At 37.0% G+C, this 25,596-nt stretch overlaps 1 protein-coding gene across 1 annotated transcript in view; it reads right to left on the bottom strand.

The window, feature by feature from the left end:
- Positions 1 to 25,596, bottom strand: part of STRN (striatin) — a gene marked incomplete at its 5' end in the record, with an annotated part of 68,684 nt that overhangs the window by 32,167 nt on the left and 10,921 nt on the right. Inside the window, 4 exons of the mRNA XM_082480205.1 lie at positions 9,989 to 10,153; positions 12,161 to 12,239; positions 15,369 to 15,442; positions 22,741 to 22,844. Of these exons, the coding sequence (XP_082336331.1) occupies positions 9,989 to 10,153; positions 12,161 to 12,239; positions 15,369 to 15,442; positions 22,741 to 22,844 (422 nt within the window). The remainder of the gene's footprint in view (positions 1 to 9,988; positions 10,154 to 12,160; positions 12,240 to 15,368; positions 15,443 to 22,740; positions 22,845 to 25,596) is intronic.

Here is a 25,596-nt window from a genome sequence, read left to right as displayed (position 1 = left end):
TTTTTACTGAGAATATTCCTTCCACTTTCCCATATTTTACCTTAGTTAAAAACAATCTCAAACATGCTTCCAATTTGCCTTGCTTCCTGCGGTATTTTGACCCTCTTGTTTCTATGACAAACCTGAAAGCACTCTGAAATTTTTTTCTTTTTCCTTAAGGTAATCACTACTTTGGCAGACTATACTACCTCATGAATCTGTAGTAATAACGTACATTTTCACAGAAACCCTACAGCACTGTTATTTTGCTGTTTCCAACACACAGATCTTGATAAGACATAATGTGCTTCATTTGACGAGCTTCCTGATTTTCAGCAAATTTTCTGTGTCCTGGTCAACTTTTAGTGTACTAAATCATACGACACAATTGTCTTTCTGTTTTTTCCTCTGTAATTTGCCATGTAAAAATCTGCCATGTAAAAACATCATGGCTGATGATCTATATTAGCAACTATCAGACATGCTACAGTGAATAACAATGTCTGAACTAATACCAAACATAGAATATAAAGTTTTAATCAACAGAACTTGTTTTTAAGAGACAGGTATTCTTCTACAGGTACAAGTTTTTGTAGTAATTCATACCTCGATTCAGTTCTGTACTTATTTGATCTTAAATCAGGCTCTCTCACACTGAAGTTCAAAGTGACAACCGAAAGAGAAGGTTGTATCTTTAAGTAACTGCTCTGAATTCAATTATCATATTAATTATTACATATTTTAGTGGGCAGGATATATATGTAATCGTATAGCTCTATTTACACAGGTGGGTAAAAGTCACATCATGCACTGGAAAGCACAGTAGTTTATCATGTATTTCAAAACTCTTGCACAGTACAAAAATGTACAAAGTCAGCATAGTATCACAGAAGATTACTCGCGCTAAGGCACAACTTCCAAGAAAGAATTCATAAGAACCAAAAAAGAAAAACAGAAGTGACAGAATCTTTAAACTATTTAAAAGTTCTACAGGGAAAAGAAACTTCAAGCTGACAGACAGATTGATTTGATATACTGTACCCCAATACACTTCAGCAGTCAAATCAAAAGGAACACAATAATGTAGCTATTTTTCATCCTTTAGCAGCACATAATGTTTTTTGGATATTACTGTCAGCATGAACACTTAGGAATACTGTAAAATATACTTAAGAAAACATCTAGCCTTAGCTAATTTATGTTATGTACTTTGATGGCAATTTGAAGCTTGTTTGTCTCATCATTTTCCATCTGTTTAGTTTGTTTCTCTTATGCGGTCATTCACAAAGCAACATAAAAATGCAGAAGCGGGAAAAATATATTCAGAGATGGGGTAGTATAATAAATTACTTTAAATTCCATTTCAGAAAAAGAAACATAACTCAACATTTCCAGGGCTTTTGTAGTCTAGAATACTTAAAAAGAAAATAATGGATGAAAGCAATAGAATGGAGACCCAAAGGTGATGCATGAACTGTAGTATTACAGGCGTCAGTGGGGTAAGGCTATGGCAAGGTTCAGGACCTGTTGCAAATAAGGGGAGAGGAGAAAAAAAATGAAAAGGTCTCCAAAAGGACCATTCCTCTTTACTTGACTGTCCTGGATCAAAACATATGTAAGGGAGAATGTAATTTTCAAAGTGCAAGAACTTAGGTGATGCTTTTTCCTTCTTCATCAGCCATACTGTTTAAATAAAAACTGCTGGAGAAGAACAAGCCAGAAACACCAGGCAGCAGGAGCAGCTACAGAAGCTGCCAAAGCAGAGAGCATAGAGCAACAAGATTTTGGCAGGACTTCCTCAACAATGTGCTCCTCAGCTGGTTCTGAATCTCTTTCCCACTGCTCCTTCCTTAATCATACTCTGCAACAGCACCCTTGTGTGGTTTTCTCCCCAGCACCTAACCTTGCCTTCTTTCCTTGAGGGTTTCATCCCAGTTGACTTACCACTTCCTAACTAAACCTTAAAAAAAAAAAAAAAATTGAACCGATATAACATTTTCTATCAAATACTGTTAACTCTGCATTACATCCTCCTCTCCAGTAGCCTTATCCAATTAGACAGGAAAGTCTTTGGGGCAGAGAGACTACCTGCTACTCATGTCTGCACATGATTAAGTACCACAGGACTAACTGCTTGTCACAAGCATAACAAGTACAATAAGTAGTGCCAGAAAGTATAGCTATGCTAATGCTGCTGGGGTTTCCATCTTTCTACTAAGAGATGAGCAGCATGCAGATTTCGTGAATATTACTCTTGACACAGGGAATTTCTGATCCCCAAAGATAAGGCACTTTTTCCTATTTAAAATACAGAATTCTTGTTACAAATGGGCTGCTATCTGAAATACTTACCTCCCTTAAAGCAACATAAACCTGAAATCACATGAATATTTTTCTACTCAGGAGAAGTTGCCTGAATTTTCTGCGGCTGGGACTGCCCTGAAAATCTCATCCTGACTTGTATTTTACAGGCAGTTCTATTATTCAGATTTGTCTTAATCCCTGTGCCCCTTTAAAACTAAAACTAAAAATAATAATAAACTCTTGCCATGAAATCTAAGAAATATGATTTGTGGATATTCCACATGTAATATTTAAAGCAAGCATGGCTCTCGCTGGGCCCCAGCAGGCCATACAGCCAACTCTTCATTTTCTGCCTGACAGTCACGTTGCTCAAGATAAGTATTTTGTGTAAAAATCCAGTTGGCCCTTGACATCGAAATATTAGCAGCTTTACAAAATGGATAGTGTTCAATTGGCTCTCAACATTTAATATTCAGGACCTTAACATAAATCCTGTTTCTTACTGAGTGAAAAGTAGAAACCATAATCTATAGGAAAGGTGAAGTTGTTATGTGGAAACTAAAACAGCACATTGATGATACATTTCCTGCTCCCAACATGACCTAGAACATTTCATATTGCAAAGTCAAGTTTAACTTAGACTAAAGCCACATAAACAGACATGTATTTTCTTTGTAACCAACACATTCAATATTTCTATCATTACCTTCTCCTTTGTTGATAATAACTCTTGGGAGTCTGTGGTCACATCCAGGGAGACTCTCATAAACTTCTCCCATGAACTACCCAACCACAAGGCCATTATTAATTGTCTCAGTCTTACTCACTCCCCCAAAGGAAAAAGTAGAGTTGTTTGTTTGTTTTATCCAAGACATACACAAGTTATCTTAAATAAAATCAGATTTTATTGACAAATTCAGAAGCAGGAAAAAATAGCACAGTGAAGTTAAATAAACGCAAGTTCAGCTTAGGCTGAGAAATGTTTCTGGAAGCCTGTACAAGAAAAAGCCTGTTGTGACCCAGTGTTCGAGGAGCTATTCTAGCATCCTCTTTCTTGAGCCATTTTCGTTAGCTAAGTTTTCTCCTCCTATCAAAACGTGCTACTGCAAGGTCATAAAGTTTTATTAATTCCCCATAGAATTTAGTTATTTCATATTTTAACATAGTCTTTTCAATCTGGCTAGTTGAGTTCTTTCAAACTGGACACAATAAATAAATGCATGCAAATTCAAATGTATTCTTTTTTATGAGGGCTGTCTTTAAGAACAGTTTGTTAAATCTTCAATCCTGTGCAAAATCAATCATAATGCAGCATAGAAAATAGCAAACTAAATTTAAAAAACTATGGAACACTTACAATCATCAAAATTTACACACAAGGAACACAGGGCAGGCTAGACAATCTGTCACAACCTCTTTGAAACCTCTTATGAATTCACACCACGCAATGTAAGAACCAGTGCAACACATACTACAACTGGGAAGCAACACTTACAAAATGGTTTGGATGTAAATTGGAATCATGAAGGAATGCCATACAAAAAGGAAAGGCCACTTCTCTTGCCAAATCTAGTCAGATATGTGTAATAGGTCAAATAAACAAGCTTTTTAAAGAATAAAAATAAAAAATAAATTCAATGTTAGAAGAACCAAAACAACTTTTCTAAGTTATTTCTCCATTCATCTCCCCTCTGTCGGCTTCTCTCTCATCCCCACTGCACAACTTCTCTACCTCACCCCATTCCTTCTATACCATGAATCTCATGTGACATTTCCAACAAGCATCCCTCAAACCCTTAAACCATAGATCTGTGCCAATGAAATGAAGACAGTGGTCCATTGGTACTACTTTCTTCACATAAAACCCCAATTTACCTATCTTTTTTCTCCTCCAATGCATCTGTTAAACATTTCCAGGTCTGGCCTAAATCAGGTATCTCTGAACTGCCTGTTAGGTCACTGCAAGATGGAGTCAGGAACAAACAGGGGAAAAAGGTGAAGAAAGCACCAGTACAGGGAATACGGCAAATAGATTTGGGTGGTTTTGTTTTGTTTGTTTTGTTTTGTTTTGTTTTTTTCTTTTGGTAATTCAATATTTTAATCTCGTATACTATTTTAGAAACCTTTTTCATGGCAGATGTTACCTCAGGTTGTTAAATTCAGAGATATTTTCCCAAATTAACCATTTTATAAGCGAGTCAACACACAACATTCATCAGCCAGTATGCAGCAGTTTCATTACATGGATCAGTGTTAATAGGATTTAGAGATGCAGAAGAGTTATTCAAGGCTTTCTGGTATAGAAAGACATTCATTTGCTCAAGTGTCAGTTGGAATGATTTGTTGTACATCAGAAAGATAAGGTCTTCAAAATGTTTAATTTTAATCTTCGAAAAATCTTTGGATTTGCTCTCGAGTGTTGAGGTTTGATGCCTTTTTGCTCATGTAAAGTATAGGCAGTGGAAGCCATATGCAGTTCAATAGAAAAAAAAAGGCAGTAGATCAGTTTCAGAGAGAGACTGATATATCATTCAGGATCATTTTTATTTATAAAGTTTCTACTTAAATATAGTTCTAATGATCAAAACCTTAACAAGAACTCAGATAATTTATCTACATTGTTTTTATGTATACACACATCCATATATATGTGGACATACATATGCTTGGTACAACCTCGTTCCTTTCCAGTTCTATTCCTTTATTATATTTGCTTCCACTCATATCAAACGGTAGTCAAATACACACTTTCAAGATGGTAAACTAATTTGACTGTTTATGTTTCAATCAATAAGATAAAGCTATTAAAAAAAGAGGTAATAAGTGAACCGAAGATACTTAAATACTCTCATGTTTTCAAGGCTACAAGTTATGTTTGCAGACAGCTTTCATTTCTGTTTCAGTTTGTTGGGGGAAAGCACCCATTCCTCTCACTGCAGGTGTTAAGAATTTCAACCATTATTATAAAGTTATTATTTTAGTATCTGGTTTTGAGTCCAGTCATGCCAAGTGGTACTTATCTTTTGTAATGCAAGTGAGCTGATCTGAAGAAACTGAAAACAGATTCTCTTTTAAATTCCATGAAAAAAGTGGAAACAGGTCTATATCTATCTCAGGGTATCATATTAACATTTCATTTATGGAATCAAAATCTTCCAGTGTACATTCAAAATCCACATGATGTCTTGAGTGCTAAAGTTTTCGAGAGGATCTGTACATTAGCAAATAAATAGGCAATGTAAGAATACAAGTTTGGCCACAGAAGTAGCAACTAGTAATACTTAAAGACTGAAGCTAATTCACCCAATAGTAAGACAAGAAACTATTTTGGCTTTAAAAGACTTTAAGACAACAGTAGTTTGTTCGTCACTGTACCAAAAGAAGAAAAAAACAAAGAGATGGGTGGAGTTCTCTGATGTAACTGCAACCCTTTAAAATATAAAAAATTAAGGGTATGAGGAACAAGCTAACAATTTTCTAAATTAAGTGAAGCCTAGCAGAATTCAAGTTACATATTGTCTGCTGCAAATAAATATTATTGTCTTAAGTATTTGCACTACAGTAACTACTGTAGATTTCTACATATCAAAGTATACAGCATCAATTTCACAATAATCACCCCAAACATTCTCACTGGCCTTTCCCATAAAAAGGCTTGACTTACTGTCCATATCACAGCACTGAGTGTCCGAACCCTGACTGCTGAAGTAGGTACAACTGGTGTAACTGACAAGTTCTGGTACAACAAACAACTTGTTAAAATTTGCAAAAGATGGAGTGAGTTGAGCAGAGGAGGAATATCCTCCCTACCTTCCACGAAGTATAAACTTCACACATCTCTGAGGTCAGAGAAAAATGCCAGGGCTTACCCTTAAAACAATCAAAGGCATTTCCAAAAAAAAAAAAAACAACCCACAAAACCCCACAAGCACCCAACCCCCCCCAAAAAAACAACCAAAATAAAACCAAACCAAACAAAAAAAGACAAGTGTGGGTGTCTGCTGTTGTCAGAAGTACAGTCAGGGTAGATCAGAGGTATTGCTGAAGGAGGCTGAGTAGCAGCAACAGTCACTATACACAGATTAATGGTCTTACAGAAAAACCATGCTAAAAGAGGACTGTGCCGAGAAGTACATCAGCTCTTCCATTCTTTTATTGGAATTTCTCTCAGGACCAATTTGTTTTGTTATCCACCGCTTTCATTTCACTGAGAAATCATTGGTTGATTACCAAAAAACACACAACAGTCAAAGCATGAACAAAGTTTTTTTCCCATTTCCATTACACCCTCTCTCCTCCCAAAGAGGTAACCATATGGCAGTATAAAAGCATCAAATAACATCTTTTACTTTCCTTGGGTTTTATCACACGAGTGTTCAGCTGTACAGAAGGCAGTTTAGCCAATCTGTTCTTTCTTCAATTTACATTGCTATATGGAGAAATCTTTGAGGAAATTTAAAGCTAATGTGTCTTCCATTTTCCTGTTCCTGAAATGCATCATGGTATCCATTTTTCTTGTTTTTCACTGTGTCATTTTCCCCTCTATTGCACATTATCTCCATCACATTCACCCACATTCTTTCCAAATTCCTATTGATTTGGCTTCATTGTTTCACATCCAAAAGCTTTCTCTTTCTTCAGTCCCCGTGCTCTGCTTCTCACATTCTTCCTCCAGGTAAAATTTTTCTAAAAATCAGACTTAAAATCCGTAGTCTCTGCTGGATGCACAACATTATGCAGTTCTTCCAAGGTCGAACAAATCAAATGTTCCATTAGCTGCGTTTTCTCATTTTAACAGAGATATTCCTTGTTAGACTAGATTAATTTCTATCCATTACATTTTGTCCAGCGTTCTGCTCTTCAAATGTAACTAAAATGTCTTCAAGTTGACCACTAGCCTCAGACTTGCTAGCAGATATGACATCAACATTCATTAAATTTTTGGAACCACAAAATTTGCCAAACTGCATTGGCTTGAGCAGTACACAGACTTCTGTGGTGACAGCAAAGCCTTCTCCTACAAAGAGTTCCACTGTATCCGTACAGCCAGAGAGCGTCTTCATCCACATTTTAGTTTGCAACTGTCCCAACGTCTGGTGGTCCTGGCAAACACACACTTAATCTTCTTGGGATTGCACCAAGGTTTTGGTTGCTTTCTTGTTCTTCCAGTCTCTCACCGTAACTTTCCTCCTCTACTACTCCCAAACTGCAGGCCCTTGTTCATGGCGCTCCTGCCAGCCGTGCAAGCTTGCTGTGGCCCCAGTTCTCTTCTCACTTTACATGCACGCTAGGAATAACAAGAGGCTGCTAAAAGAACTGCCAATCTCTTTTAGCCTCCTGGTAAGCAGGCTAGCACTGGTGAGGTTGCTTCAGAAAGCGCCCCTACCTCAACTGTGAGACGGAATTAAGCCATCTGAGCCACCTAGATTTTTCCCAGTTCTGCCAACCAGATAGAAAAGCATTGAATTAAGTTTTCAAACACTCGACAAGAATTCGAATTGGGATCAGGAGCAACATCCACATGCCTTAAATCTTAGTCACCCATTCAATACTAATAGTCTTCAAAAAGAAGCTGTTCTATACATACAATGCTGACAATAGCTGAGGCACGAACGGGTAAGTACGAGCTAATCAAGAACAACAGCTCATCTCATTTCTGATTTTCCCATCTGCCATAAAGCTGCACTTTGAAATCTCAGAGGCAAGCGATGATGCAGTTGGGAGGAGGTGAATGGTGCCACATGCCACAGAAACAGCAAAGTGTAATATCTTACAGTATCTAGTAGCACAAGATGAAATAGCTGTTAAATAACAGGCAGTCTCTGCCAGGAAGAAAGCCACAGAATGCCTCCTGCATGGAAAATTGAAAGAGATGGTCTAAAAGCGAACTTGAAACACCCAGAAGAATCACAGCACTGAAAGCTAGTCCTGCACTCAGACTGACCGAGTAATTTTAGTAAAATCCCAACTTTCTCCTCTCGGGGAGGGAGATCTCAGCTGACATCCACAAACTCAAAAATCACCCATGAAGTGACTATGTTGAAGAAGATACCTGGAAAATTCTTCCACTGCCAAACCCTGCAAGTCACCTCTCACACATCACGTATCAAACTGCTCCCCTAAGCTTTCTAGTACAGTCTGCCACCTTATGCATCACAAGTTAGATGACAACAGCTTCTCAAAGCCTGCAGCCTGACCAGCCTTGCAGCTGACCAGCTTGCAGATGGAAGGGAACTTATTTTTCTCCATCCATGAATATCCTCAGCTATAGGGTAGATGACAAAGAGTTAAACCTAGTAACAGATCTACCCAGAAGGCAAGCAGATAGGAAAGAAATGCAAATGTACCCAAAACCGCTATATCAAAACCACCGTCCAACCATTTAATCATCAAATAACTACCTTATAAACATGTTCATCTTTCAAAACTGAAGTAAACACATTTAAATAAATTTTAAAGTGTAAGAAGAGAAGCTTTATTTACCCACTTTCCCTGAGAAGTGACTCCCTTCACCAGAAATCAAACTAAAATTGTTATTGTAATCTATCAAGCATTCCTTGTTCTTCAAAAACAAAGCTGCTGTACATAAATGGCACAGCTTGTCAACTACGTAGCAGCACAATATATTTTAGTAGCTTGTGGGTTTTCTCATACACTCAAATTTTCCACCTCACAGCATTAAATTTAATTACATAACAATGAACTTCTGCCCTTACATAACTTGTTGGCCTGAAGTTGTTGCAGCTATCTGCTGGGCACAATCAAATTTTACAAATACTTTTTAGAAGACAGAACGTGTCATATAACAGTATGAGACCTTGGGGGGGGGGGGGGGGGGGGGGGGGGGGGGAGGAGCTTTGAATTTTGTTTGAATTTTGCCACATCAGTATAGAAAAGGAAAAAAGAGAGAGACTGAGAAAAGTTGTGATCACCAATGCAGCACAAACTACTGGGAACAGCTACCTTGTGTATTGCTCAGGCAAAAAAATTCTGCTTCGTTTTCATTATTTTTCAAGTTTTGCAACTACAATATTTTAAACAAGAACAAACAGATTTTTTTCCTGAAGGCCCTACAGTTAAGTTTCAGACTGAACTTTTTTTTTTTTTAAACTCTGCATGGAAAAGAGGACAAAATGGAAAAAAGCCTCTTACGTTTTCAACATTACTTAAAAGCAAAAGTAAGCACAACAAGCTTTTACTGTCCTTGACTGACTTTTCATAGTATTAGAAATATTGAAAGACATTACATCTCAGTCACATTTACATATGTATATCTATTAGTGGAAAATCAAAAACTTACAGGAATCAGAATGTAACAAGTGACTTTGTTTTTCAGATCCTGTCAAAAAAATCCTGTATCTCATATAGATTGTCATGTCATAGTCAGCATAGACCAGAAGAGCAAAGCCTGTAATCGATAAAGTTTCCAGCAATACAAATAAACCATTAACTTGAAACAACGCTGACCTCTAACCACTTAACAATCTTATCTTTGTGCTGCCAAGTGAAAAAAACGAATGGTGCTTTTAAGCTGTGAATCTTAAGAGTTATTTCCATACTTATTGCTTACTGTAATAAAATTAGTTAGAATTGCTCTAATCTCCAACTAGGGAAAAAAATCCTAATATTCTCAGTAAACAAAAATTTGTTCTACACCATTAAGTGCGTTTATTCAGAAAGATAACATTTTTATACTGATGCTTACCCAATCATCGCGTTTTCTTTAATCTGACCCTCTGTGCCATTTACCATTGGCTCTTGATTTCTGTTGTCCTTCTCTGAAGCATCACTTGAGAGGCCCAATAAAGCTCGTACGCGTTTTGACTTCACATCCAATATCGTGTCAGTATAGCCCACTTCTTGTAGATACCTGTAGGAACAGAACTCATGCTAATCTTCCATGCACATCTCACTTATTCAAAACAGTATATGAAAACTTCTCCCTAAACTCATTTTCAACCCCTTAGCTTAGCAAAGTATGGTACTACGCTAGTGAAACACGCTTATAAATCATCCTGTACCAGCTGCAGAGGGATCGCCTCTTGCAGTACCAGCCTCTACAGTCACTGAGGGGGGAAAAAAAAAAAAAAAGGAAAAAAAAAAAAAAATCAAAGAGCCTAGCAGCCAGAGGTTATACAATACGTTATTCATTCATTTACTAAAATGGATGGAAAAGCACTTTCAATTAAAACATTTACAACTGGCTTATAAAAAAATCACTACAGTTGCATGTACACCATGGCCATTTTATTATTCAACACATGGAAACTGCACATGAAGCCTTACAAGAAGTAGCAGGTATGTTCCTTATGTAAGCATTATTAGTCGCCTAGAAAACTGAGGGCATAAAACCAAGTTCTGTAGCTACTAGTAAGAGTTATTTGTAACACACTAGGTTTGATAAAATCTTTGTCTGGCATATAAAGGCTAGGCAGCAAGAATCCTGGACTAGCTTGTGTGAAAACCTCAAGGTCTAAAGTTGGCTCTTTCTTCAATATGCCATATCGCCTTTGGGGGAGAAGGGGGGAAATAATGATTTAAAAAAAAAAAAAAAAGTAAAGATTGGTCTCTGTCCTTTCCTCTAGAATATGGAGTTAATAGCACTGTCTTCTGAGGAGCACTGGACTGATTAAATGATCAATATTCTAGAGTACTCTAAAGATGGGAAATGCTATTTTACAAGAACAGCTGTTACAAATCAAGGACATGCACTTCTCCTGCAAGAACATTCTTCTCCAATTATTTAACAATATCCTCCACATAACCACATTAAGAGAGAAATACTGATCATTGGCTATATAAAAATCAAACAAATCACCTACACAGAACAGAGCCCATCAGTAATATGCACTCTGTATTCAGCACTGTGTCACTTATTTATGAATTGCACTGAGAAGGAATGAATTGTCTTCAAAATCACTGACCCAAGTCAAGACCACTTTATTTACATTTATTCAACACACATGCAAAGATTTGAGCTCTTGCAAAAGAAAAGCATGTATAAGCCATACAACAGACAAATTTAACTTTTGTGTAATTCCTTGGACACAGGCCCTTTAATAAAAGCTCCAGACTGTCCTAACCATCTCCCTTCCCTCTCATTTAATCCTCTGTAACACACACACAAAAAAAATAAAATAAATTCAGAAAGCAGTAGTTTTGCTAACTGATTAGAAGACCTTAGAATTTAATTATCAGTACAGGAGAGAAGGCAAATGCATGAAAAAAAACAGACAGAGACACTCTGATAAGAGGTCTTTAAGAGACCTCTTCAAATTAAACCAAGGATTGTAACCAAGGCAAAAAAAAACACACAAAAATGTGACCAAATGTTTTGGAAATTAATTAACTCATTATGACCACAAGTCAAAATCTAACTTAGATTAACAGACATTTGTTTCATTGAGACAAACTGAGAATTAGAAAACTTCTAGTCTAACATTCTGGATATGAGTCTTTTCTGCACCTCAAGCAGGCCAAAATAAAAGCTACCCTTCCCCAACACCAGTTATTTTTATTTTACGTAGCTCTTAACTGAATTACTTGTGTGTGTTGTTTTTTAATTGAAAAAACAATTGCAAAGTGTTATGACCCACTGTTTTCCCAAGCAGATTGTTTTATTACATTCAGTGAAAGAAAAGCAAAGGAGATTCAGTGTTTGTGATGTGACAAGGCTTCTCATCTGAAGTTCTAAAATATTATTTTTTTTTCAAAAACCTAGGAAAAGTAGGGCAGAAGCTGAATGAACTTCATCACACATCCTAACTTTTCTTGAAAGAAAACCTAACAGAAAAAAATGAGATACCACCACCATCAAGTTTCAGTACCAGATTCTTTCCCTTGCATTTGTTATTCGAGTCATTTTTTCAACACTTACTGTCTTAGCAGCTGTCGTCCTTGTTTCCATATTAGCTGACTGTTCTGTTGCGGCTGAATCTCTGTCTCATTCCCTTCATCTGGAAAAGATTATTTAATTACAAACTTTTTTTTTTCTTTGTCTTAAAATGATTAGGAATGGTTTAATAACAAAATAAAAGATTCAAAGTGCTAATAATCAATCAAGAGGGAAAAAATGCACATAGGACATAACTGTAGTACTACGTACATATAAAGACTGTCAGGTACATCCTACTGTATGAGAGCAAGTTCCACTAGTCATCAGTGCCTTCTCTTCTGTCTCACATCCAAAAGCCCCATCTTACTCCTTTTTCTTTAAGGGAACATAACAACATAGACAATCTGGAGTTCCATTTTTGCATTAACCTTCCAATATAATTGCTACTTATAATTTAAGTTTGGATACAAACGTCTTTAACTGCTAACAATGTCAAATGCAACTGCAGCATGATATCTATTTACAACTCAGTGTCCAACCAATTTCCTTAATATAACCAACAGACCTACTGACGTCAACTTTAAATTCATTTTGTATTAGTTTTACTTGTATTAGTTTTATTTGTACTAGTTTTGTGGAAGGCAAAAAAAAAAAAAAATACAGCAGGGGTTGTTTGTTTATTGTTTAACCTGACAGCTGTTGACAAATTTTCACCACATTTTCCACAACCATAAATTTGCATCTAAACAGTACTACTGCAGGAAAATCCACAAAAAATTATGTGTCTCTTCTGGTAAGTAACCTATCTGAATGCTGGCAACCAACAGCTACACATTTATTCCATATATATAGCTTCATACTACACGGTGGTGGGGTTTTTTTCCCCTCCTCTAGGAGATACATAAGCATAGGCTTCACAAGATAAAAAGAACTTGGTTTAATATCTATGAAAGTCTACAAAAGTTGAAACCCTTGTGGTCCAAACACGAACAAGCATGAGCAATCTTCCTGTGTAAACAAAAATTAAGAACCAGAAAAACCTGTGCTATAATCTTATGAGTAACTTTATATGCGATGTGGGAAAGCTATTGTCCTTACCAGGAAGTAATTTACCTCTAAACAACTGGATTAACACCACACACAAAAACCCCACCACCCACCCAAAGAAGCTATCAAAGACTAATCAGAATTCACAGGCAAGGAGAGCCATATGAACTTTCTCCATCTCAAATTCACAAATTCACTTAACAGCAACCGTAGGAAATAATCAATTGCACAACGATCTTCTAACAACAACTGAAAACAGCTGGACCCAATGCACAACTACCAAAGCTCAGTCTGTAAGAATTAAAACGACTGAGAAATCTGCCTGAAAATTCCTTTTGATGGCAAAACCCCTTCATTCCTAAGGCACTATTAAGTATATCTCCAGGCAATTTTTCTCTTTTGCTTAGTCTCCTCAAAACTGATAACTGCTAGCAGTAACAGTCATTTACAGATGAGAATGAAGGGACTTGCATCATGAACAAATAATAGCAGAAGATATCACAAGCAGTAAAAAAAAAAAAATAAAGTATCCCTTTATCAGGAGATTGAGCTCTTTCTTCTGAATTGTATTACTGACTCCCCAAGAGATCTCAAAGAAAACAAACAAGAAGGACCCATTTGGAAGAACTACTAGAAACACTTCCACATTTTTTTGTGACTGGGCAGGAAAAAGGGGCCAGGTGTGGTGAGTGAGGAAAGATACAGACCTACAAGTAAGTATCTGTCAAAGACAACGCCAAAGGAGCGTGCTAACAGATTTTATATTTTATGTCTGTATCTTTCATCCATCCAGATTTGATATAGAACAAAGTGTACATTTCTGACGGCTACATATATAGAATGCAATGGGATAAATCAGAATAATGGAATTTTAACAAAGGTAATTCCACTAATGTTCACTTTGCAGAAGCAATGCACTGGCTACAGCTCTGCTGGGCAAGCCAGGCCTTGCACTATATTCCTCTGCTGGAAACTGGAGCAACATGCTATATAGCTGCATCCTGAGAAATCACAAAAAACGAAGACATCTAGGATCTTAGTATGATCAGGACGAAAGTTTGAGATGCAGATTGGGGTCTTCCCCTTAGTCATACCAAATTAAACTATTTCTTCAGTTAAGGAAATAATCTTGATAATAATGTGAAATAAAGTTTCTCAAAAATTCATTATAACTTGGACAAGAAAAGCCTGGTGTGAAGTTTCATCAGTTGGTGTGGGGTTGGATTTTTTGTTTGGTTGGGGCTTTTTAATGACTTTCTGAATCCAGTGAGACAAGAATTAACCATGACAGTAAACCAGACCATTCCTTCCACAAACCAAGTGACAGAGCTGAGGTCTGCAGACTTTTGATATTCTTCCTTTATGTACAGGTGGTTCTAGTTGCATTGCTATAGTAGGAGTGTCAGGGGACTGAGATACAAAGATCATCACCAATTTCTTCTCCTTTCAAGGGCTTGACCTATAACTAGATCTCCGTACCCCCCCCCCCCTTTTTTTCCCCCCTGAGGAAAGGATAGGGGGATATAGAGGGGGATGAAAGGAAGTAATTTAAATTCTTAATTCCTCAAGCTCAGTGCTTAAAACTATTTGAGTGAAGTAGAAGATGCAACGCCTAGAAAAACAAATCAGCTTTCCAGAGACCAAGGTGAAAAACTGTCCTCTCACAGCATAGCACTGAAGTTAGTTGTAGTCATTTCCAATGATCATTGGAACTTCATAAACAAATGCCCCATTCTCAAACTCTCACTTATGTCTAATATGCACTTTCATTCTTTTTCTTCTGGAATACCAGTGAGGTAATTGAACAAAAATTATGTACTACACATTTCATGCCTTTTGCCATTAACTTTTTATTCAGAAGAATTATTCAAAGAGAAAAGGATTCCATAGCTATAAATCTAGTATCTCCCTGTCCCAAAACATCCATACAAATTACTGAGAAAGAAAAAATAATTCTCTCCAGGAGCAGCTTGTTGGTTTAGGTTTTTGTTAAATCTAAACTCATTTTATTTATTAATAGACTCTTTCAGAGCATTAGCATATATTTTTAATTTTACGAGAGTAAAATAGTCTTTATTAATTATCTTTATTCCCATTGCTTTCATTAAGTGGCTTACTTTATCAACACTATCATGTTAACATTTGCACAAACCACAGTTAAGCTTTTATGCCAGTAATGAACTCATTCTTATTAAATTCTTACCAGAATCATAGTTCGGTGGCTTCATATCTCCCTGATTCAATTCTGTGCCATATTTTAATTTGTGATATTTAGCCCTGAAAAAAAAAAAAAGATACTATTAGCACATTTAAAGGGTATCTCTAAACACATAAACACCACCTGTCTTCACTTGAAAAAACACTCCTTTCTTCTAGGCTAGGAACAAAACAAATAATTTCAGCAGGACTTCAGATATGTAATTCTGCTTAATTATTTTTCCCAAGCTTGACATGTAATTGCAAAGTGAATACTGATGAAACACAGAGATTAGCATACTGCAGATTTTACAAAATGTTCTTCCTACTAAAAATTTCCTTCCCTGTGCTTCCCTCTCCAGCACCCCTCCTTTTTTTTTTAAGCCATCACTATGAAACATTTTTACTATCTATGTCAGTTCAGTGCCATCTACTCTACATTTCATATTGTCACCTCAATTAAGCAAACCGTAGTTTTATTCTTTGAAACGCTGTGCTTTCCAACAGCAGCAGGCCTGTGGTTAGAAGTATTCTAAATGAAATTAGCACTGACAGCAGCCCATCTACATGAGTTCCTTTTAAAGCTTTTAGATCTGCCACTTGACCAAGTTCAAAAACAGAGATTTCTCTTCCAAAACTATTAGCCTACAGAAGGCCTGTCCACAAAGCACGCTATATGATGACAATAAGAGTAGCTAGAAGAAAAAGGGAAATGCCTTTTAATTTGAAAAGCTTCATCCCAGAGTCAGTGTCTAGAAGACTTTTAAACACACAAAATAATGCCACAGTCTTACAGCATTACAAATGCACATGAAAGTTTTTAAAGATTCACTGGTAGCGCAGTAACAGTGAAACTGAGGCAAAGAGAGTCTTTCACTATCACATGAAAATTTAGACAACTCAAAAAAAACCTGATTCCATATAAAGCTTTGCAGACATCCATAACTGGGTAGAAAAGTGGCACTCATACTAGTTCCTACCCTGAAAAAAAGTCAGGGAAGAATTCAGGCAATGCTGGGCATGCAGCCTGGCAGTAGTGGGACAACCAACTATCTCACACACACGGAACTTCAATGCAAGTATGCAGAGCAAGGTGCAGGCAGCAAGATACAGCCTACAAAAGACAAAAAAAAAAAAAAAAAAAAACACCAAACAAAAACCACACCTCACATAGACCAACAAGAAAATGGGCCTCATTAGCTCCATTACTCACAAGGGAACTCTTCCGCTTAAAATTTGTTTTTAAAAAAATTGTGTGACACTTCATCATTGCATGAGGCAAGTCTCACTAAGCTCAAATGACTGTATCAAGAACGACTGTAGATAATGTTTTCAAGTTACCTGCACCTCTTGATTGCTTCTCAGACATTTTCATTGCGTTACTCTTTTCTTTTGCCTTTTCCTATTTCATCAAGAAAACTCATTACTTCTAACAAAATGGTGCTGAGGGAAGCGATGCTTGGAAGCTCTTAAGCTTCAGTATCACCACTACTAGTTTTCTACTAATCCAGCTGTATTTTAATTATAATAAACATTTAATTCTGGATGAGAAGGGTAAGTGCAGGGTGAAGAAATGCCTCTTAGGCGTAGCAACAAAGAGAGATAAAGGAACTCACTTCTTCCTCAAGAGCTAGAGCTCTAAGCTGAGCAGCAACCAGCAAGGAAAGGAGAAAGGATGCACTTGAAATGTATTAACAGCAATAAGCGAAGGATAAACATTTTGGTCAGTACAGAAAAAAATAACCAAGAATAGAAAAAAATTAAAGCTGAATTCTCAATCAAAATATTTATCTTTCTTTTTCCAACTATCTATTTCCTACACCTCACCGGCTGAGAGATGTTACCCTGGTAAAACAATTGCATTTCATTATTGTTAAATACCGATGCTATGTATACTTTTGCCCCTACCACCATTAATAAAAAGTAAAGACTAATCAAGAACTAAGAAATCCTCTACTCCATCACTAACCTACCTCATCAATTTTAAACACTGCACTTTGTCAAAAACTTCAAGTTTTTAGGCAGTCAGCAATTCAAGTGACCCTAATGTTTAATCCATTTCGATTTGACTCATCAAAAGTGAGCAAATATTCATAATTCACTTTAATCTGGATTAGTGACCTATACTATGGTCTACTCAATTCCTGCAAATAATTTCACAGAGCACTTAGTTTTGTGGCATGAGACATTTGCTTTTAGTTCATGGATCTTATATGAAGTTCCATTATCCTTTATGCATTCACTAATTTTCTTATCAAAGTTTTGTTAACAATTTTCACCCTGAGAACCAAAGTAAAATGTTTGCTAGGTTAATTGAAAGGATGATTCCGTATACCTTTGCTATTCCTCAGATCTCTCACCCATGCTCCAAAATCCATTTTTCAAAAATTCAGCCTGCATTTTTTTAAACTTCTCAGTATATCTATTCCAGTCTGTTATATCTGTGTATCCTCATTTTTTAAATGTCTTTAAATTTCTTTCCCTCTTAAATCAACAGTAATATTATTCTTTTTATTGAAGTTCCCCCCCTCATTAGAGGCATTGTAAAATCAGTTCAGCAAAGTGAGATTATTCATTCTATGTACATTCTAAACTGTTAGTAGCAGGTTTTTTTAACTGGTTCCTCTGCATAATGCAAGAGTTTTTAAAGCCTTTGTTTTTCTTATTTACTTCAAGAGGATAATCTAGATTACATGGTCTTGTACACCACTGGCCCTTCAATTTACTTTAAGGCCAAGACGGATTAAGACTTCATCTTTCAGAAGATTTAACTTTGTATATCACAGGCAGAGACCAGTATAAATACAGACACAGCAGAAGAATCATGTCCTAATGAAGACAGGCAATTGAAGATCTGATAATCCCAAAAAGCAATCCTCATTTTTAATATTCCTAGGAAAGTTAAAACCAAAAAGCCATAGACCTTCGCCTGCACAAAATGACAAAAAACCCAATGCCAAGCTCAAATCTGAATTAATTAGAAGCTATTAGTATAGGTTCGGGTATCTGAGCAAGACACCAGTTAGATGTGACACAAACATGAATACTCCGTCAGATTACTTGACCCAGTGAACTCCGCTTCAGCTATGGTCGGCTTCTAAAGTTCAGAGGAATATAAAAAAAAAAAATTCAGTTTAGACAGCTAACAGTCCAGCAAGGAAATATTTTCTATACTCCTTCAGGCAGCAAGTATGAGATTTATTATTAGAAACTTTCTTAGGCTACAGTTGAAAATGTGACAGGTATGAAAGACAAGATCTTCTTCTTTCTAAAGCACACTAAGGAAAGGGCTGAACACAAGAATTCAGACTCCAAGACTACAAGGGAGTCTTGGCCATTCAGTTACATGTATTGCAATCAAAGGCTATGAAACTTCTCACCAAAGAAACTTAAATTCTTTTCTATACAAGTTCTGACTATAGCTTATTCCCTCAGCATGTTTATATTTAATCTTCTACAATAACAGACTATCTCTTGCCCACCTGTCATGCTTAATTTCTCCGCTTTTTCAGAAATGACATAGTCTACTTATTAATAGCTTTAAACTGGCTCTCTGCAGTTCACATTGAACTTGAGTTCACACATCACAGCAGTGAGATACTCTTATCAAAAAATACATTTGCTCTTTTCTGTATATAAAAAAGTATAAAGAAAAATCAAATTTCTCCAAACTTTGTATCATCTGTTCAAAAACAAGGACAGTGGTTTTGGGGCAGGGGAAGGAGGAGGGAAACAAATCATAGAGATAAGCCTTTATTATCTGAAATTTGTTCAACTTGGATGATTTACCTTCAATTTCCGGAAATTACATCTGAATTATTAACAGTAGTCAGAGACTGAAAAATGACTTGAAAATAACTAGCTGAAGGATACAACTTTATAGAAGGTATTTTCCATCTGAAAACTAGCCTTCAAATTGTTTGGAAGAAAGCTATTTTGGGGCTGTGAAACTATGTTACCGGGTAGATGCCCTTACTCAGAGAAGTATGAATATTACCACTGCTCTGGCTTTTGCACTTCATTACACAACTCTCCTTTTTTGATTAGCGGCATTTTCTTCAAACTACGTGTCTTCTCTGCAAACAGTGCTTGGAGACATTCAGTGTGGCTGCCACAAACACTTCCAGAATTGCTTCGGAAAATGCTAAAAGCTTTCATCCTTCTAAATTTCCTAAGACTGAGGGCAGTGAAACTTGTCTGAATACTTCACACAGAAACAAGTTTGATCCCGATCAAAAAAGGCCACTATTTCTTGGAAATATCTGTCGCCAGACCTGAAGCATCTGATCCAGCTGTGCTGAAGGAGCCTGCCAAAACATCCGTAGAAGATCTGGGAGCCGCGGCCAAACCAAGAGACATAAACAAGAATGACTGCCAGGAACAGCACGGCAAGATATTCTACCCAGAGAAGAAGGCGCCAGCCTTATGCTGATCAGACACACCAGTGCCGAAAACAACATAAAATTAAATCAAATGTTTCTAGAGACATGGCTCAGGAGTCCACTTCTTTGGTCAAAATATGTTAAGACAGGAAATGAGCTAGACTAGATGAAATACGACTTGTACTTGAGAGAAACAGTACTACATTTCAGCTAGCTCCCGAAAATCCAGAGGAAACAATGCAATTTACTGGTGATGGAGCAATTATTGATAAAGTAACAAAAAGTAACCCTCAACTGTGAACAGCCTCACACTGCAATCTACTGGATGTTGGCAAAACTACATCAAAACTGCTGTTGAACGAATGATAGTGCTTAACTATTAACTAACTCCTTCTAAGCTCTTTGCTATTAAGCGTACTAAGGCTCTTCAGCAGAATAACTGGGCTTCCTAGACACGCAAAAAAAGGTAATCTTACAATTACTAATACAAAGACGGAACATTAAACTAAATTTGTCAGAAAAACATGACAATCCCCAAGTAAGATTCATTTTCTATATTACCCACTATAAAATTACAGAAGTGCCATGAAATAGAGAACAACGACAATGCTTCCAGAGCTGTTTATTTATAGTAAACTTTGAAAACGTTTGGTTAATAAAAGAAACGCTGAACACATAAAAGCATGTATCTGAGAAAACCAATGTCACTCATTTCTTGCTCATGATTTCCTGAGAGCATTGCAAACACAGGCTGCTCCGGGCCACAATTTCGTATTCTGTTCTGTTACTCACAACTTATTTCATCTAGCCAAGAAAGATTTGATACACTGCAAGGCCGAGGCAGAAATGCAGGTACACAGGAGCGCCTCCCTGTCTCCTCCCACCCGCACCAACCTTCCCCTAACCTGATCAGAAATGTTTTCCTCCTACCTTGTAGGATCTCATTTTCCAGCTCTGAGATCCCAGTGGAAAAAGCCAGCATCCCAAATGGCTACTGCCTGACCTGGCTGACGTCTGATTTAGGAAAATGCTGGGAAAGAGAGCAGTACTTCCAAGCTCAGTATGCTGCCATTCTTTTAAGCACCAAGCAAGAACACTTGCTGGGAGACATTTCCAGCAGAAGCACAAGACTGTTTCTTCAGAAACTGGCAAATAGTGCTGCTGTTTGAAACCACAAACTTAGAAATAGCTGGCTCCAGCACACACCATTCACAAGCATCACATTTACTTTAAAAACCATTGCACGCCCATACTGAAACTGTCAAACTGGATCGAATCAGCTGACTGTAGCCTACTGACCTGAGTAACTGAGGCCAATTCCATACATTGCAGACAAAAATACAAGAAAAGATAACAGATACCTATGTAAAAACTGCTAATAAGAAACCAGAAACCATCGTGTGTTTTTCTTCCCTAAGTCTGACAATGACTGCTCCATTAGGATTTAAACATCTTAATTTAGGTGGATTTTACAGAATGCAACTGGAGGGAATTTCCACTATCCATATGGAAGTCTGATTTTTTGATTTTTTTTTTAATCTTACAAAGCTTTTCTGACAGCACACAAGAATGTATTTACATCGTCTGATAATTTTAGATAAAGTGATAACTTATCTTGGTTATGAAGTATTAGAGATATCCCTAAGTAATAACGAATAGCTCCCTCAGTTTTGAAATACAAGAAATCTCACTGAATTTATATACCCTAAAGCATATCTTTAGCTGTACAAAAATGTACTCCATTGCCTCTGTCTTCTTTTAAATTGACTCTAATCTTTATAATCGTGCCTCAAATGTAAGCCTTTCCACAGCTATAAACTGTAATCTCCATTACGCATACATTTGATATTTTTCTGTTCTATTTGATAGAAGATCAGTGCCATAACAAGCCTGTGCAAAAAGGGTATCTACTTTAAGCATTCCTCTGAGAAGTCCCCAAAAGGAGCTGGAGCCCTGAGGCTACTGCTGGCCAGGGAAACTGGCTGCAGCTCCATGCTAGCAGGTGAATTGGTTGCTACTGGAAAGAGCCAAACTGGATGGTGTAAGGCATATCTCGTGTGCGAAAGCAGCCCATCTAAAATGAGCAAGTCTAAAAGCAGTACAGTGAGGCACAACTATTAGTGTCCTTTTTAAATTATGTAGCAGCAATATCCTATTCCTCCTTTGCATATCTGTGTATTTCTAATCTTATTTCTACTAATATAAACTTATTGAAAAGAGGTTTATTGCATTAACGTTTTATTACAAAGAAGTAGAAATTATCTGATAGGAAAATGGCATGTAAGCGATGATTGCTTTGTACTGGTACAATAAATATAGTCAAGGTCAAGAATTTTAAAAGACACTTTACTACTAAAAAAAAAAATTAAACTTGGCATAAATCAGTCAGTTGAACAGAAAGACTTCTGGAAACATGATAAAATAAACAACAATTTGTTTGCCTCAAAGATTAGAACAACAGGAAAGAATAAAATGGTAAAGTAGACTGGGAACTTCGTCTGAAATCCCTGTGAACAAAGAAACAGACATCTGATTGACTGGTAAATACAAACATTTTTTTCACTCCTCACACAATTAGCCTCCAGAAGATATTCCTGAAGAGTCTACAATACTGAAAAACTAAAAATTTAGAAACATTAAAAGCAAGTTACTACAATACAGTTATTCAAGACGTTACTTGTCAGAGATTATTAAGCAAAGCTAGTACTGTGAACAAAAAGAGAATACACTGTAATTCTGGGGTATAATCTATAGAGTTAGGTGGAATTTACCAAGGAAAAAGTATTAATCATTGATCAACCATGGGCTTATTTGCACATTTTTGCTTAGCTATTGTTTTGACCACAATGTTGACATTTAGACTACTAGGTTTATTTAGTATATTTGTCAATTTGAGAACGGACTATATACAGAATAAATATTTCTTGCTTTTGTCAAATACAAAGGCAAAATAAAGTATCTGTCTTCAGAATTTCTTCATTATGTGCTGCAGCATACCTTTCCTGTTTAAGCGCATATTCCAGCATTTTGATTCTTCGCACTAGATCCTTCTTCAGATTTTCTTGTCCTTTCCTTTCACCTTGAAGAAAGGCAATCTGGGCCTGCAAAAGGAAGTGTTCAATTTAGAATCTGCTTCCTCAAAACCATTCAGCATAGCTCTTAACTGTGTGTGTCTCCCCCAAGTTATTTTAAAATTGATTTGTACAGTTCAAAACAAATTGGCTCACTGTGTTTCATAAACATTAAATGCTTAGACAAAACACTGCCTAGATAAGCCTTCTAAACTGCATGCTCATTACAGAACCCAAAAAATAAAAAAAAAGATAAGAAATACAGCAATTTTAGTTTGTTTGACAAGGTTTATTTCCTCTCTTGGCTAAACATTCAATAAAGGCTAAGGAATAGATAAAATAAGCATACAAAAAGCCTTCAGCAGATAAAAGCATTTACAAACAATAGGCAGGAGAAGATGATAAAGTACTTGTGCTCACTAACTGAAGTAGTATATAATTAGTGTACTCTTCTATAGATACCCGTTAGATACACGATACTAGTCAAAGAACTAAAGTACAGCACGTTCGGCTAAAAGAAAAATAAAACCCTGTTTGTAACACAGTGCCAAGTGTTAATTATAATACTTACTAAATTAGGTTAAAGAAAGCTCTCCAGAAATACTGTAATTAAGAGAGAGAAAAAATGGAAAACAGGGAAAGTTACTTTGGTGAGAGAGACGAGAAGAGAAATGGTATAGAAGTAAATAAAATTTAAGTGGAAAACAGATACCTAACCTTTATTGACTTCCAGAAAATAATAAGTATTTAGTTGCCTGTGAAAAATCTTCTTTAAATAGAAAATGATGACATATACAAGATATTAATTCCCAATCATAAAGGCAAAATTACCTGCTTTTGTACCTCATCCTCAAATCAAGTTCTTTATAAGAGGCAGGTTCTTGTGCTCTCTCAATTCATGAGTACACTTTTAGACAAAAACACCTACGGGCAGTCACCACTTCACGCCTCGGCCTCACCTGCATTGCAAACTGCTTGCCATTTTCAGAATCAGGAGCTTTCTGCCACCTTTGCAGCTAAGTCTCCAAGTCTCTCATCTGTCTCCTGAGAAGCACAGACAGAATCTAGACCATCAGCTATTAAACATGAAGACCAGTAAGCCCTTCATTTATATAAAGGCCCATTGCAGTTCTATAAGCAGTGCTTTCTGTAGGTACTGCAATCTGTACCAATCTCTGGGGGAAGCTTGTAAGAAACGAAGAGTATTCTCTCCTCACCTGCCACAACCTTGCAAGCAGTCCCCAGATATTTTAGTTCAGGGAGACAGAAACTCCAAAGAATAACTTATCTGACTTCAGATTTTTATCCCAAGGTGAGAAAAACAGTGCATGTAAATGCCATTTTCTTGCCACCAACTATAAAGGAAATGCACGCAAGAAACTCAGTTGAAGTTTGGAGATCAGGCAAGATGAATCTTACTCCAAAAGGCCATTTGCTGGTGGTGAGCTACAGAAGCTGCTCTAAAACATGACACCAGCTGACATAATTTCATTGCTCAAGTACAGCCAGTAAACAGCTTGACAGACACCTGAAGAATCCTTAACCACCAGTCACCAACTAGAGCAGCCAGTTTATGATGAGTGGAAAATACTGGCTGCTCTCCAGTTGGTCTTCACCTTGAACTGAAGAAATGCATCTGACTGCCAAAAACCCCTCAGCTGCATCAAAAGAAAGGCCTCTGTCACTCTGGCATCAAGCTTCTCCTCACTCAAACTGGGATGAGCAAAAAACTGCAGTTGAATTCTGATGTTCATTTTTTGCTCAGGTTTAGGGAAAGGCACAGAAGAAAGAAACGCTGGCTTTGGAGTCAGCGTTTCCTAACCTGAAGAATGTAACTGTGCAAGAAGCATGTCAACTCAACAAGGTCACCGTCTTTCTCAGTAAGGAGAGGAACACCTCAAGCACATACAATTTAGTTTGCAGTAACTGTACAGACACACAGATGATAATGCATATGTGAGTGTACCGTGACAGTGATTTCTCTCTCCCTGCCTCCAAACAGGGCCAGCAGAAATAAACAAGTGCTCTTCGAGCCAAAAAGTGAGAGAACATCAAAGCATACTATTAAAAATAGTAGTACATAATGTAAATATGCGTTTAGCTGGAATGAAACAGGTCATACAATGCCATCAGGACACAAGCTGAAGTGATCTATGATGTGACCTGTTGCCTGCAAGCAATTTCTAGCTGAGAACGTACTAACCAAACGGGCTGGAATGAAGCGTTTTTACCCAGCAGGTGGGCAAAGGACAGCCAGTAACAGCCTGGCTCACGCACTGCTCTACTACAGGGGTCGAAACAGCATTACCATGCTAACAACGGAGGTTAAAGGCATCTTCCACTGGTAGCAGCCGAAACAAAGAAAAATAATGCAACTTCTCAGTAGTTCTGACAGCTTACTTTTGTAAGAAAAAGAGACTTAAATGGATTTGATTAAGAAATATCATACGACACCACGAAAATGAGCAGAGCCACGCTTCCGATACAGGGCAGGCCTGGCTCTGTGACTCGTCTGACTAACCATTTGAGAAGCAAAATTCGAAACTGTTACCAGAAGATTCTCAGGCACGTAAAATAATGTAAATGTTCCTAACTCTGCCTCTGGAGCTGAAGCATCTATGCCTTACGATTCCACATGAAGGAAAAGGATTGTGCTGTACCTCTTCGGGGCCACTGGCAGACTGTATGTATTATACACACATATTGCACAGGAAGAAAGAGCACTGGAAGAAATATTAATCGATTCTTTGGACATCTTTTATTGTCAGTGGCATGCCAATGC

This window comes from Vanellus vanellus, assembly GCF_965231255.1.
Source record: "Vanellus vanellus genome assembly, chromosome: 3".
Lineage (NCBI taxonomy): Eukaryota > Metazoa > Chordata > Aves > Charadriiformes > Charadriidae > Vanellus > Vanellus vanellus.
The sequence above is the reverse complement of the archived record's forward strand: the minus strand, read 5'-3'. Positions and strand labels throughout refer to the sequence as shown.